Raw genomic sequence first — 12,568 nt, forward strand, 5'->3', positions numbered from 1 at the left:
CGACGCTGTCAGCCCAATGTTATATGAAACCACTGTTGGTGGGGCACTGAGAGATGAGGCTTCTGTGGCCAACGACACTGGGTGACCTTGGCCAGCCCCTTCCCTTCCCTTCCCTGGGTCACCATTTCTCCATCAATTAGATGATCCTCATTGTCTGGGACCCCAAGCCCATACACTATCCTGTCTCTACCTCCCTCCAAAATGGAGTGGAGAGGACAAAGTAACTGAGAGTACGGGCTTGAGTTTGACAGACCTAGGCTTGTGTCCTAGCTCTGGCATTTATCAACTGTGTGATTCTGGCAAGAAGCCTAGCCTCTCTGATCCCCAATTTACTCACCTGCAAAGTGAGGTCAGAATCTCTACATCACTGGCATGTCATTAGGTTAAATGAGGTGATGTATTTGTAAGTGAGCCAGCCCCAGGCACACGGGGACCACCGGCTCGGTGGGGCTGGGGGCAGGCAGGAGGTACAGCGCTTGAGAGGAGGGGCTGGGTGTGGCTGGGCCAGACCACCCACCTCTTCTTGCAGATAAGCAGGAGCAGAAGCACCACCAGGCCCGTGATGAGAGTCAGGCAGATCCAGACAATGGTCCTGGTGTCATAGCGGGGCCCTGCAGGGGAAAGCCAGGGTTGGGGGACCAGGCTCTCAGCCTTGGCCTTGGGCCCAGGGGTCTGGCAGTCCTCTGAGCCTGCCTGGCTGGGACCCTGGGGCCAGTGGGGAGCCTCCTTAGCCATGAGCCAGCCCAGAGTCAGGGCACAGGCCAGCTCCTCCTCTGCTCCCACCCCACCCTCTCCTAAGCTTCCTCTTCAAGCTCCTGAGACCTGGATGCCCCAGCTTCCTAATGCTGGTGCCGCTGCTTCTTGGGGCTGTGGGACCGGGAAAGACTCGTGTGTCCTCTGAGCCAATAAACGCCTGTCCTTCCTGTTATCCTGACAGTGACAACACAGAGTGTGCTGAGAGCTGTACCTTCAAGCCTCAGTAAACCCTCCCCACATCCCTTCCAGGGAGACCCCAGCATTATCTTCAGTTTTCAGATGGAAAGCTGAGGCTCAGAGAACTCACGGAATTGACTCGAGGCCACACAGTATATAGGATGGAGGGCTCAGGATTCCCATCCGGGTGGTCTCGAGGGGGTGCCAGGCCTGCGAGCACTGGAGGCACTCAGATGCCCAGTGAGTGCCAGGTGGGCGGTCGCTATCTGTCCTAGCTCCAGCACGCAGTGGGTGCACATACAGGAGACCCTGACTCAGGCTGGAGATTGGGGCAGGAGAGTGAAAGGGACAGCCTCGAAGCCAGAGGGTCCCAAATGTGACAGTGCCTGGGGATCACCAAGGGCTTGTTAAAACCCAAATGGCTGGGCCCCACCCACAGGGTTTCTGAAGGGCTGGGGTGAGGACTGGGAATTCGCATTTTTAGTAAGTCCCCAGGTGAGACCAACGCTGCTGGTCCCAGACCCTGACACTGATCTCAGTACCAGCCATTGTGTGTGGGGGGCTGTCACCATCTCTGCCGCCTTAGGCGAGCAACTGTCCTTCTCTGAGCCTTGGTTTTTCATCTGCGAAAATGCCGACAGAGGCCGGGTGCAGTGGCTCATGCCTGTAATCCCAGCACTTTGGGAGGCCAAGGGGGGTGGATCACCTGAGGTCAGGAGTTCAAGACCAGCCTGTTCAACATGGTGAAACTCCATTTCTATTAAATACACAAAAAATTAGGCTGGCAGCGGTGGCTCATGCCTGTAATCCCAGCACTTTGGGAGGCTGAGGTGGGTGGATCACAAGGTCAAGCGTTCGAGACCAGCCTGGCCAAGATGGTGAAATCCCGTCTCTACTAAAAATACAAAAATTAGCTGGGTGTGGTGGGGGCGCCTATAGTCCCAGCTACTCGGGAGGCAGAGGCAGGAAAATTGCTTGAACCTGGGAGGTGGAGGTTGCAGTGAGTCGAGATCACACCACTGCACTCTAGCCTGGGCAACAGAGCAAGACTCCGTCTAAAAAAAAAGAAAGTAGTCGGGTGTGTTGGCTCAAACCTGTAATTCCAGCTACTGTGGAGGCTGAGGCAGAAGAATCCCTTGAACCCTACTCAGGAGGCGGAGGCTGCAATAAGCTGAGATTGCGCCACTGCACTCCAGCCTGGGTGGCAGAGTGAAACTGTCTCAATTAAACAAAAAACTCTGACAACTCCACTTGGTAGGGCAAGGAGAGCAGAAATCCTGCATTGGCACCAGCTCAGCTCGCACTAGCTCTCTTCTCAGCCACCCCTCTACCCCAGGGTCCTGGCGCCTGAGCTGCTCCACGCCCACACCCGCCCCCTCCCTGCACTCACGGGGTTTCCCAGTCTCCACCTCCATGGCCTGGCTGAAGCGGCCACAGCCTGCTGAGGTGCGGGCTCGGACCTGGAACACATAGCGCGTGCCTGGCTTGAGGCCGGAGACGGTGGCTCTGGTGGTGACGGCCTTGAGGGTGGAGTAGCTCTGCATCTCCTTGTCCTGCCACGGGATGGTGGTCAGTGGGCCCTGCCCTGATGGCCCAGCCCCGCCCACTCAGTCCTGCCCGTGGTACCTTCTCGTAGTACTTGATCTCATACTCCAGGATGATGCCGTTGGGCTGCTCAGGCTCCTGCCACAGTAGCGAGACGCTGGTCTGCCCTGCCCGCTCTTGCCGGATCACCACCACCTGGGACGGGGCTGGGGCGGCCAGTCCCATCAGATGGGCGAATGGGAGACAAGGGGTGGCCTCTCTCCCACCCCTTCCCAGGCTCCACCCAGGGATGCTGGTTCCAGCCCTGCTCAGCTTCCTGACGGTCCTGCCCCAGCCCCAGGACAGCCAGCACCCTCCAGTTCTCTCAACAAATCACTGGTGGCCACTTGGGGTCAGTCCCCTGAGGTTGGTGTGGCCTGGCATGGTCTGGGATGCTAGGGTTGGCTTGGCCAAGAAGAGGGTTGAGTCTCGCTCTCCAGCCCAGGGCCTGGCATGGGCCAGCTGCTTGGGAGTGCTTGAGGAAGGACGAAAGGTCAGGCAAAAGAAGTGTAGAAAGAATGGAGGAAAGGGCCCCTTACTGCCTGGGTTTGGAGGGCGTAGCTGGGACAACTCTGGATGCTGAGGGAAGAGGGTGAGCTGAGCCCCAGGTATTCTCCCGGTCACACTTGGTTGCCCATCCACCCCTCCCTCCTTGACGGAGTCACCCATGCCTTTCTTCATGCATCCTTCCCTCCTGGCTCAGGTGCGGTCAGCCCAGTGGGGAGCCTGCTAGGAGGGGTCAGACACAGCCACAGCCACAGTCAAACAGAGGGAACTGTGCTGTCCTTCCTGCCCCTCCAGCCCTCAGGCCTCCTCCTCCCCTCTGCTCACTCCGAGTTCTGACTCTCTACCCTATGTGACTAAGTCTTCCCTCATGTCTGGGCATCCCCAGCATAACTGGGAGCTCCCTGAGGGCAGGCACTGCACAGAGTAGGTGCCCAATAAATGCTGCTGATGATTCTGGCATGAGAAATTAAGAAGCAGCTCCAGAGTTGCACTGGAAGGGTGTGGTCCAGGGGAAAGCCCACCAGCCCAGGAGCCAGACGTGGGTTCGGGACTCGGCTCCCTCTCGCTAGCTGGGACCCTGGGTGAGTCACTTGCTGTCTGTGGACGCCAGGTCCCCTTCTATGAAGTGAAGCTAATGAGCACCACCTGCCAGGGGGAGGGGAGGATTTGATGAGGCCACTGTTTGCAAGGGACACACAGGATGTGTCTCTTAAAAACCAAAGCAGGAGGTGCTGTGGGATGGGGGCGGACAGAGCGAGACCAGGGCCCAGAGCGGGAGTGCTCCAGGGAGAAGATGGTTGTAGAGAAGTGGTGATGGTGAGGCAGGAGGGGCAGGTGGTCTTTGAGCACAGTCTTCTCCATTTGCTTAGAGCTGTCGCTTGATCCTTTAGAACTCCTGAGTGCCTACCACATGCTGGGCATGGGGCTAGGAGCCGGGAGCACTGCGGTGCCTAAGACAGCCCTCAACGAGCTTCTGTCCCAGGAAAGGAGACAGGGTGTCCAATAAACAGGAGAATGGGGGTTCTTTTGGTGCTGGAAAGGTAGGAAGGGGTGCTGTGATGGAGAAGACGTCTGCAGGGCCCGGAAGGGCACTGGGCCATTTCAGCTGCGATGGTTGGGGGAGCTTCCAGGGCAGAGGAGCCAGGCATGGGAATGTCAGGGGAAGAGCGAGTCATTCCGAAGGAGAAGCCAGGCCACGGCCTAGCAGCAGAGAAAGACCCAGCGTGTTCAACGAGGGACACCGGAGGCCATCGTGACCAGAAGAGAGTGAGCCAGGGAAAGAGGTGCTCTGGAGAGGCAGGCGGGGGCGAAGCCATGTGGGTCCACAGGCCATGAGAATGTCTGAATTGCATGTGCACTCAGCCTGGGCTGTGAAGGGCTTTGAGGACAGCTTGATCTCACATATTTTCATTTAAAAAATTTTGGGGGGCTGGGCACGGTGGCTCATGCCTGTAATCCCAGCACTGTGGGAGGCTGAGGCAGGAGGATCACTGGAGCCCAGGAGTTTCACATCAGCCTGGGAAATATAGGGAGACCCCATCTCTACCAAAAAAAAAAAAAAAAAAAAAAATCACTGGGCACGGTGCTGTGTGCCTTTGGTCAGCTACTTGGGAGACTGAGATGGGAGGATCACTTGGGCGCCAGAGACCAAGACTGCAGTGAGCTGTGATTGTGCCACTGCACTCCAGCATGGGCGACAGATTGAGACATTGTCTCAAAAAAAGAAAGTTTTTTGCAGAGATGGGGTCTTGCCATGTTGCCCAGGCTGGTCTCAAACTCCTGGCCTCAAGCGATCCTCCTGCCTTGGCTTCCCAAAATGCTGGGATTACAGGCGTGAGCCACCACGCCCAGCCCTCACTTCTATTTTTAAAGCTCACTCAGAAGTGGTGTGGAGAATGTCTTGTGGGGGTGAGGTAAGAGGGGTCTCCTGTGGTGGTCCAGGCATGGACTCGTGGGGGGTGGAAGTCAGTTGGTCATTTTGAAGGGAGGCCCCTGGGGCTTTCAGGTGGATGAATGTGACATGCATGAGAGTCAAGGATGACAGCTTGGGTTTGAGGGTGCCACGTCCTAGGGCGGGGCAGGTGCAGGTGTGGCAGGGTTGTTTGTTTTTCACACTACCGACACACAACCGAATGGAGACGGGAGAGGGCAGCTGGGTCCCAGGGGAGAGGTCTGCGCTGGTGACTGCGAGTTGGGGTTGTTAGTACGAAGATGGAATTCAAAGTCATGGGCGCTGAAACAGCCGCCCAGAAAAGATGGATCTGGGCACACAGGAAAGAGAGGAGGGCCCAGGACATTCCCAGGGACCTGTGGCCTTTAGAGGCCATTTAGAGGAGGTGGGGTTACAAAGATGAGAGGAACAGGCCACACAGGTTGATGGAAAATGGGGGTGGGCTGGGACACAGGAGCAAGAGAAAAGTGTTCCCAGGAGGAGGAAATGAAAGGGGGAGGGACGCCCATGGATGTGGCCATGCGGCGCTGCTGACTTCTGTGGAGAGGTGAGGAAAGATGCAGAGAAGGCCCACAGGGGAGAGGCAGTAGATACGCCAGGCATGGACAGAGAGGGTCTTATGGGAAGAGAAACGGTCTGGTGGCTGGAAGGGAAGGCAGGTTCAAGGCAGGGTCTAGTTCCTCTTTAATGCTGGGGCTTCCTGGAGGCTGCCTGAATGCTGTGGGCTTCTCTTGCTCTCCCCTCTATTGGGACCAGCCTGCCAGGGGCCTCAGGTGCCTAGAGACAGGTGGGCAAGGGCTGGGCTCTACCACGGGTCACATAGGTTGCTTTCTCTCTGTGTTGCCGGCACCTGGCACCACGCTTGGCATTTAGTGGGTGCTCCACGAGGGCTGTAGAATGAGGGAATCTTCTGAAGGGGTGAGGCCCTGGCGCCACGGAACAGCATTCCCTGGATTCAGAGTTGGGGGGACCTGCTTCACTTGGGAGTGACACAGACCTGGGTTTGAGCCCTGCCTCTGCCACTTCCTATGTCAGGTGGCCCTGGGTGGCTCTCCAGACCTCAGTTTCTTCCTCTGTGACATGGTAGGCATAGTGTCTGTGGGGCCAGGGCTGCGTGGTTTTGGGAGGAGATGGTGGGTGGGGGCCTGAGGGTCCTGGGCACAGGTGAGGGTGGCTGTTAATAGGAAGCTGCCCTGGGCGGGTTGTTGGGTCAGCCTATCACTTAACAGGCAGGATCCTCCAGAGTTTGGGAAGAAAGAGGTTCTGGGGTGAATTCTGCCCACCAGCTGGCCAGAAACTGATGGATAAATGACTGTGGTCCAAGCCAGTGAAGCCAAGTCTATCCCAGGGGCAGCTGTAGCAGCTGTTCTGGAAAATGATCATCAGAGTGATTTTATTTTTTAATGACATTTATTGAGCATTTACCACGGGCCAGGTGCTGGGCTAAGCAATTTCATTCCTCTCATTTAAGCCTCCTGAGAGGACCTCGGGCAGGTACTATTATTCCCATTGCACCAGGGAGGAAACAGAGGCGCAGAGAGGGAAAATTCTGGAACCTAGGCTTTCGACAGCCACACTAGCCTGCCTCTGAGCTTTTGGGATTTCTGTTACTGATAGAACATGTTCCACTTTTCTAAAGGCAATGAAGAGCCTCCAGCTCTGGGTCCTGGTGAGAAGGGCAGGGCCAGAGAGGCACTTGCCTGAAGGCCCACAGCACGTCCCGGCAGAGCTCTGATCCCTGGATGGGCCTGGGGCAGGGGAAGCTGGGGGACCGGGAAGCTACGGGCCGGAGCTTCTCCGCCTACCTGCCTGGTTCGTGGTGATGTTGACCACGGCGGCCCGGCGGGGCTCGGGGCTCAGGTCGGACACGCCATTGACGGCCTCGATCCAGAAGGAGTAGTTCATGTGGGCCAGCAGGTTGGCCACCAGCAGGCTGGCCTGCACCAGGCTTGTCTGCTGCGGCACAAAGCGGGTGCCGCTCCCACATGCCTCGCAGCGGCTCAGGGCCCAGGGGCAGCGGCGGCACACGGCATTGTAGGTGACGTCACTGCGGCCACCTGGGTCCAGGGGAGGGGCCCACTCCAGAGTCACCGATGTCCCATTCACACTGGAGATCAGGTTCACTGGTGCCGAGGGCGGCCCTAAGGGCAGAGGATGACAGGTGGGGCAGTGATTATTTATTTGGGCCATCCTGTCTTCCTATCGTCAGACCTGGGCCTCCCCAAGGGAAGGGCTCCCCACCATATTTAGGGCTCCTTAAGGATAGGGTCACATCTACACCATCCCCTGGAGCCTCCCCAACGGCAGAGTTTGTGTCTCTGCCATCAGACTGGGACCACAATGTCAGAGTCTGGGCACAGAACCCTGGGACCCCATCTCCCCCGCCCATCAGGACCACCGTGATCCCAGGGTCTGGGCGTCCCAGCGCCCACCCAGAGCGGGAGAGAGACCGCACAGTCCCGGGGGCGCCCATAGCAGCCACCCCGTGTGTAAGTGACCCAGGCATTTGCAGCCACATTCATTCCTTGACCCTTCTGAGCTGGATCTGCTATAAAACGCCACTGAGCACGCACTGTAGGATTAAGTGGAGGTCCCCAGAAGCCCACTGCATATCCCCATGGCTGTGTGTACCAAGCAACCCCTCCCCAACCCCGGGCATGGGAGCCTCTGTCTGGGCAGCACAAAGACTTTGGAGAGAGAGGGGTGACCCCTTGGTTGAGCAGACCAGGACGTGGGGCTGGGGCATGAGGGGCTGGGGTGGGGGGTTGAGCGAGGAGAGCATGGGGGTCTGTGGGGGCCCCTGGCCTCAGAATTCTAGTTTTCAGAATCCCAGGCAGAGAATGTTAGATCTTCAGAAAACAGAATTGTAAGATCTTGGAATCAGAATCTTACAATCTGAAGAGAAGAGAATTTTAACATCTGAAGGGTATAGAATACGAAAAGATCAGACTTTATAGTCTCAAGCTTTCCAGAACCTAAAGGCACTGAACTGTGGGTGTGGAAAGAAACCCGAGTCCAGCCAGCTCCACGCAAGTGTCCATGACCTGGGGCCGGACTTGCCTTGCCTGAGGAGCCCACGCTGTCACCCTGTCACCTGGCCACCTTTTCTGCCCCAACAGGTCCCACATGGGGAAAATGCACAGATCTGGGCAGGGCAGTGGAGGCAGGGGGTGTGTGTGTGTCTGTGTGTATGTGCACAAGCGTGTAGGCATGAATGCACCTGGGCCCTCGCCTGCCATGTGCAGGGAGTCTGGGGCTGGGTGGTGATGGATGTATGGGAGGGGGAGATGGGCGTCGGTGCTTGGGTAGATTCAGAGCAAAATCAGAACAGTCTGAAGCGCCTCTTGCCCTACCACAAGAGCCCAGGGTTGGCAACTGGGCTGGGCTGAGCAGGCTGTGGTCCCTCCCCAGGCCTGGAATGGGAGTATGAGTGGCCCGTCAGGACAGATGAGAGGAGAGAACCCAGGCACTGCATCAGCAGAAGGTAGGACAGTCACGCGGCCCTGCAGGCATGGGCACAGAATCCCTCCCATACCTTCAGGTCTGCAGGGCTGGTGCACATGCAGCCACACCCTCTCCAGGCACAGGCGCCCTTGCAGAGCCAGGTGTGCACGTGCGCACACACACGTGCTGAGCTCACAAGACACCCTCGTTCAAGCTTTACAAGGACTTCTGTGTCCCTTTCAGGTACCCAGATGTACATACACCTACACACACACACACACACACACACACACACACACACACCTCCTCCTAAGAATCTTTAATATATGTGATGAATCCTTTATATATGTGAGCTCAACTACACACCACACATTTACACGCAAGCATCCAAACATGATACAGGCGTCATCTGTAAGAGCAGCTGCCCACACAGACACATGCAACCACATAATCCTTGCAGGGGGCCCAGGGCACATACAGAATCAGACATGCAAACTCCATGTGTGCACACACACGCACACACACCATACACACTTAAGGCAGCTCTCAGCATTCAGTAGTTCCAACAAGTTCATCAAAGATGATGGTGATGGAGGGGTTGCTGCTCTAACCCTCACCCTTTCCGCACAGGCCAGCACCCTGGCTTGCCCACCTGGCCCCCAGGACATCGGCATCACTGCTAGATCAGAAGATGACAAAAACTGCTCAGTGTGGTGAAGGAAGTGAGGCCAGCTCATTCTGCCCTCCAGTGTAGGTGACACGTGGCAGAGGCGGGGAGCCCAGAGAGGTCTAGGCCACCGTGGAGGGGTCAGAGTCACCCCCTGACCCCAGTCTGACCTCTAGCCCAAGAGAGCCACCTGCCCCTGCCCACCAGCAGAGAACTGGCTCTCTGAGGCCTGGAGAACCAAACACAGGGGCCCAGCCCAGTCTTGGACTCAAGGGTGCTGGCATCTGGGAGTGGTACTCACGGGTGCAGGCTGAGGACGGCGGGTCCAGGGCTGCGCGGTAGTAGCTGAGGTCACAGTGGCAGGCTTGGGCGGCTGGAGCTGTGGAGTGGCTGTGGGGAGGGCAGCGGGCACACAGCTGGTCCCCAGGGGCTGACTTGTAGAAGCCCAGCTCACAGGCTGTGGAGGAGAAGGTGGCTGCACGTGAGCCAGCAGGGCCACCCTGGCAGGCCTTGGGGACAGCTCACACTGGGGCCCACAGCTTCCTGGCGGTCCCTCAGAGGGACGGAGGTGCAGACCTTCAGCACTGCCCAGTGCCGCCCTCATTTGCAGGTGGCAGAACTGAAGTGCACAGGGGGCCTGTGTCTTCCACAGTCAGTCAGGGCAGAGCTAAAGTGAAGACCCTGACATGGGAGTCCCAGCCTCAAAGTCAGCCCCACCCCGAGCGTCTCCAAATTCTCCCACCCTCCTCTGATCCCTCCCCCAGGCCCTGTCTCCAGCTTTAGGGGTGGAGATGCTGTCCTTCTGTCCTTTATGGGACACTGGTCCTTACGTGGGACACCAGCCTAGGGGCCAGGGCCATGGGGCTGAGGATCAAATGCCCTGGGAGTGACTTGGGTGGGATGAGGAAGCCAGCCAGGGACGGGGTTGCTGGGAATGCGACTAGAAAGGTGAGGACATGTGGTAAGACCCATCGCTCCCAAACACGGGCAGACACGGAGCCACCTCTGTAAAAATACAGATTCCTGGCCCCACCACAGACAGCTGAGTTAGAAGAGCCAGGGCCAGTACCTGGGGATCTGTTTTACAAGCTCCCCGTGGGAGGCTGACTGTCCAAGAAGTGCAGGCTCCTCCCCTCCTGGGCCCCCACTGTCACTGTCACTGTCACTGTGGCTGGGACTGACCCTCTCTCCAGCCTCTGCCACACCCTACCTCATCTCTCACCCACAGCAGCCTTCAGACTCAGCCTCCAGCCCTGCCTCCACCCCACAGCTGCCTGCATGATCATGCTTTCAGTCAACCACTGTTCATGAGCACGACTCTGGACCAGGCCTGTTTGGGCCTCCGAGGGCTGTGAACCAGAGCCACTGGCTCTCAGCTGTGATCACTGCTACGAGGGAGAGAGAGAAGAGGAGGCTAAGGTGAAGGAAGGGTAAATGGTGGGAGGAGCTACTTCCCAGAGGAGGAGATGATATTTGAGTTGTGGCCTAAAGAATAAGAACGAGTCCACTGTGTAAGGAGGGGGATACCCTCGGTTGAGGGAGTCTCCAAAATGCACATCTCAGACAGTCACTGCCTATTTCGCACCTCACAGGCTCCCCAGGGCTTACACAATGAAACCTGGTGTTCAAATCCCTCCCTGCCCGGCCAAAACCCACTTGCAGCCTCCTTTAGTGCTGCCCCTCACCTCCATCCTTAGGCCAAACTAAAGCACTGGCCGATCCCCACACCCAGCCGGCTGATTCCTGCCTCAGGGCCTTTGCACATGCTGTGCCCTCTTCCTGCGATGCCTTTTCTCCTTTGTCCACCTACTGAGCTCCTCTTTTAAGATTAATTTTGACTGTCCCTTCTGGAACTCTGGACACACACACACACACACACACACACACACACAGACACAGAAAGGACCATTCTCTGCCCTGCTCCTGCAGCCCCTGCTTGGCCTCACCACCTGCAACACTATGGCTGTACTCGCTTGTCTGTGTCTGACTCTCTTTCTAGACTGACAGGCCCTTGTGGGCAGATCCTTGCAAACAGAGTAGCACTCCCTTATTCATCTCAATGTCCCAGAACCTGGTCCAGTGCTAGCCCTGGGCAGATGCTGTTAAACTCCAGGCAGGAGTTTTCAAATTGAGTGGATCCCACCACTATCTGCTCTGGGCAGAAACCCTACAGGTTCAAGGAGATCAAATGCCACCCAGCCAGGCAGCTCCCGGGTGCGTCCATGGAGCTGAAGTCCTTTGCAACAGGGAACCACCAGGAAGTTCACTGCGGTTCTCTCTCCACTAGATCCTGTTCTGGAAAACTTAGTGCCTGAGAGAAGCTTCATTTACAAAGACATCACGCCACTGCAGAGCATTTCTTCTCTGGATGTTGATCGTATCTCTTTATTATAAAAGCTAAAACCAGGTTCATTTGTACAATTCTACAAACTTGAGAGAAAACCTGGAGTCAGGAGAAATGGTAACGCCCTGAAGTTGCTTCACACTCTAGAAGGCTGCAGAGCCAGAAAGGGCTTGTAAGTGGCAGGGTGCGGGAAAATACCTCCCAGTGTTGCGACATCTTTCCCTCCCCTCCAAAAGACCCCCAGAGGGCTCCGGCCTGCCTGGGGGCTGAGCTCAAGGCTGGGAGCTCGGAGTCCCGGGGAGTCTTGATTGACACACTGTGATCTCGCCTCCTCTTCCCAGAAGTCCCCCGGGAGGCTCAGTCCTGGGACACAGCCTGGGGCACAGGCTCCTTCTGAGCCCCGGGGGCCGCTGGGGGTGGCATCATCAGAAGAGGGCTTTGCATTTTGTCAGCAAATATTTGTTGAGCCTGCTGTTGAGCTGAATAACAGTAATCCTCACTGCAATGATCCAGTCCACAATGATTAACACCTCGGAGACCATTTGCTTCTTCCCTCCCCCATTTATTCCTTTCTCCAAATTTACTGAGCTTCTACTATGGACCTAAGAGAAGTAAGAGCTGGGCCTGCTCTTAGGGAGCTTCCAGAGCATTGGGAGACAGACAAACAAAGCCTCATGGGGTGATGCGGGGCCTGAGGGAAGCCAGAACCACAGCTGATCCTGCAAGTCTCTGACCCTTTCAGGGCCCACCTGGTCCTTGTCAGGCCTGGGCAGAAACTCGGGAGCAGTGCCTGGGTTCCCGTCCTTGCCTAACCCCCTTTATCTGAGCTCGGTGACATTGGGCAAGTTGCTGGAAGTCAGTTTCCTCGTCTGTAAGGTGGACATCATAATTCCACCCGCCTTAGAGGGAGATGGCAAGGATGACATGAGTGAAGACACATAAATTCATGCCAGGGCAGTGCCTGGCACTTGTTGTTATAACAATTTGATGTAGCTGGAATTCTTACAATTGTTCGACAGAAGAGGAAACAGAGGCTCAGGGAGGCTGAGTGCCTTGCCCCAGGTTCCCAGCAGAGCCAGGCCGTGCAGCCAGGCTGGGGAGCCTCTGGAGCTATGGCCTTTCCCCCTGTCTTCGTAGC

At 57.0% G+C, this 12,568-nt stretch overlaps 1 protein-coding gene across 1 annotated transcript in view; it reads right to left on the reverse strand.

Annotated features, from left to right (window-relative positions):
* EPHA8 (EPH receptor A8) overlaps positions 1-12,568 on the reverse strand; it is a 39,488-nt gene that overhangs the window by 8,299 nt on the left and 18,621 nt on the right. Inside the window, exons 7-11 of the mRNA XM_073008020.1 lie at positions 9,388-9,543; positions 6,781-7,116; positions 2,560-2,684; positions 2,324-2,486; positions 518-611 (exon numbers count right to left, since the gene is read on the reverse strand). Coding sequence (XP_072864121.1) covers positions 518-611; positions 2,324-2,486; positions 2,560-2,684; positions 6,781-7,116; positions 9,388-9,543 — 874 coding nt within the window. The remainder of the gene's footprint in view (positions 1-517; positions 612-2,323; positions 2,487-2,559; positions 2,685-6,780; positions 7,117-9,387; positions 9,544-12,568) is intronic.

Source organism: Chlorocebus sabaeus, chromosome 20 (genome assembly GCF_047675955.1).
Source record: "Chlorocebus sabaeus isolate Y175 chromosome 20, mChlSab1.0.hap1, whole genome shotgun sequence".
Lineage (NCBI taxonomy): Eukaryota > Metazoa > Chordata > Mammalia > Primates > Cercopithecidae > Chlorocebus > Chlorocebus sabaeus.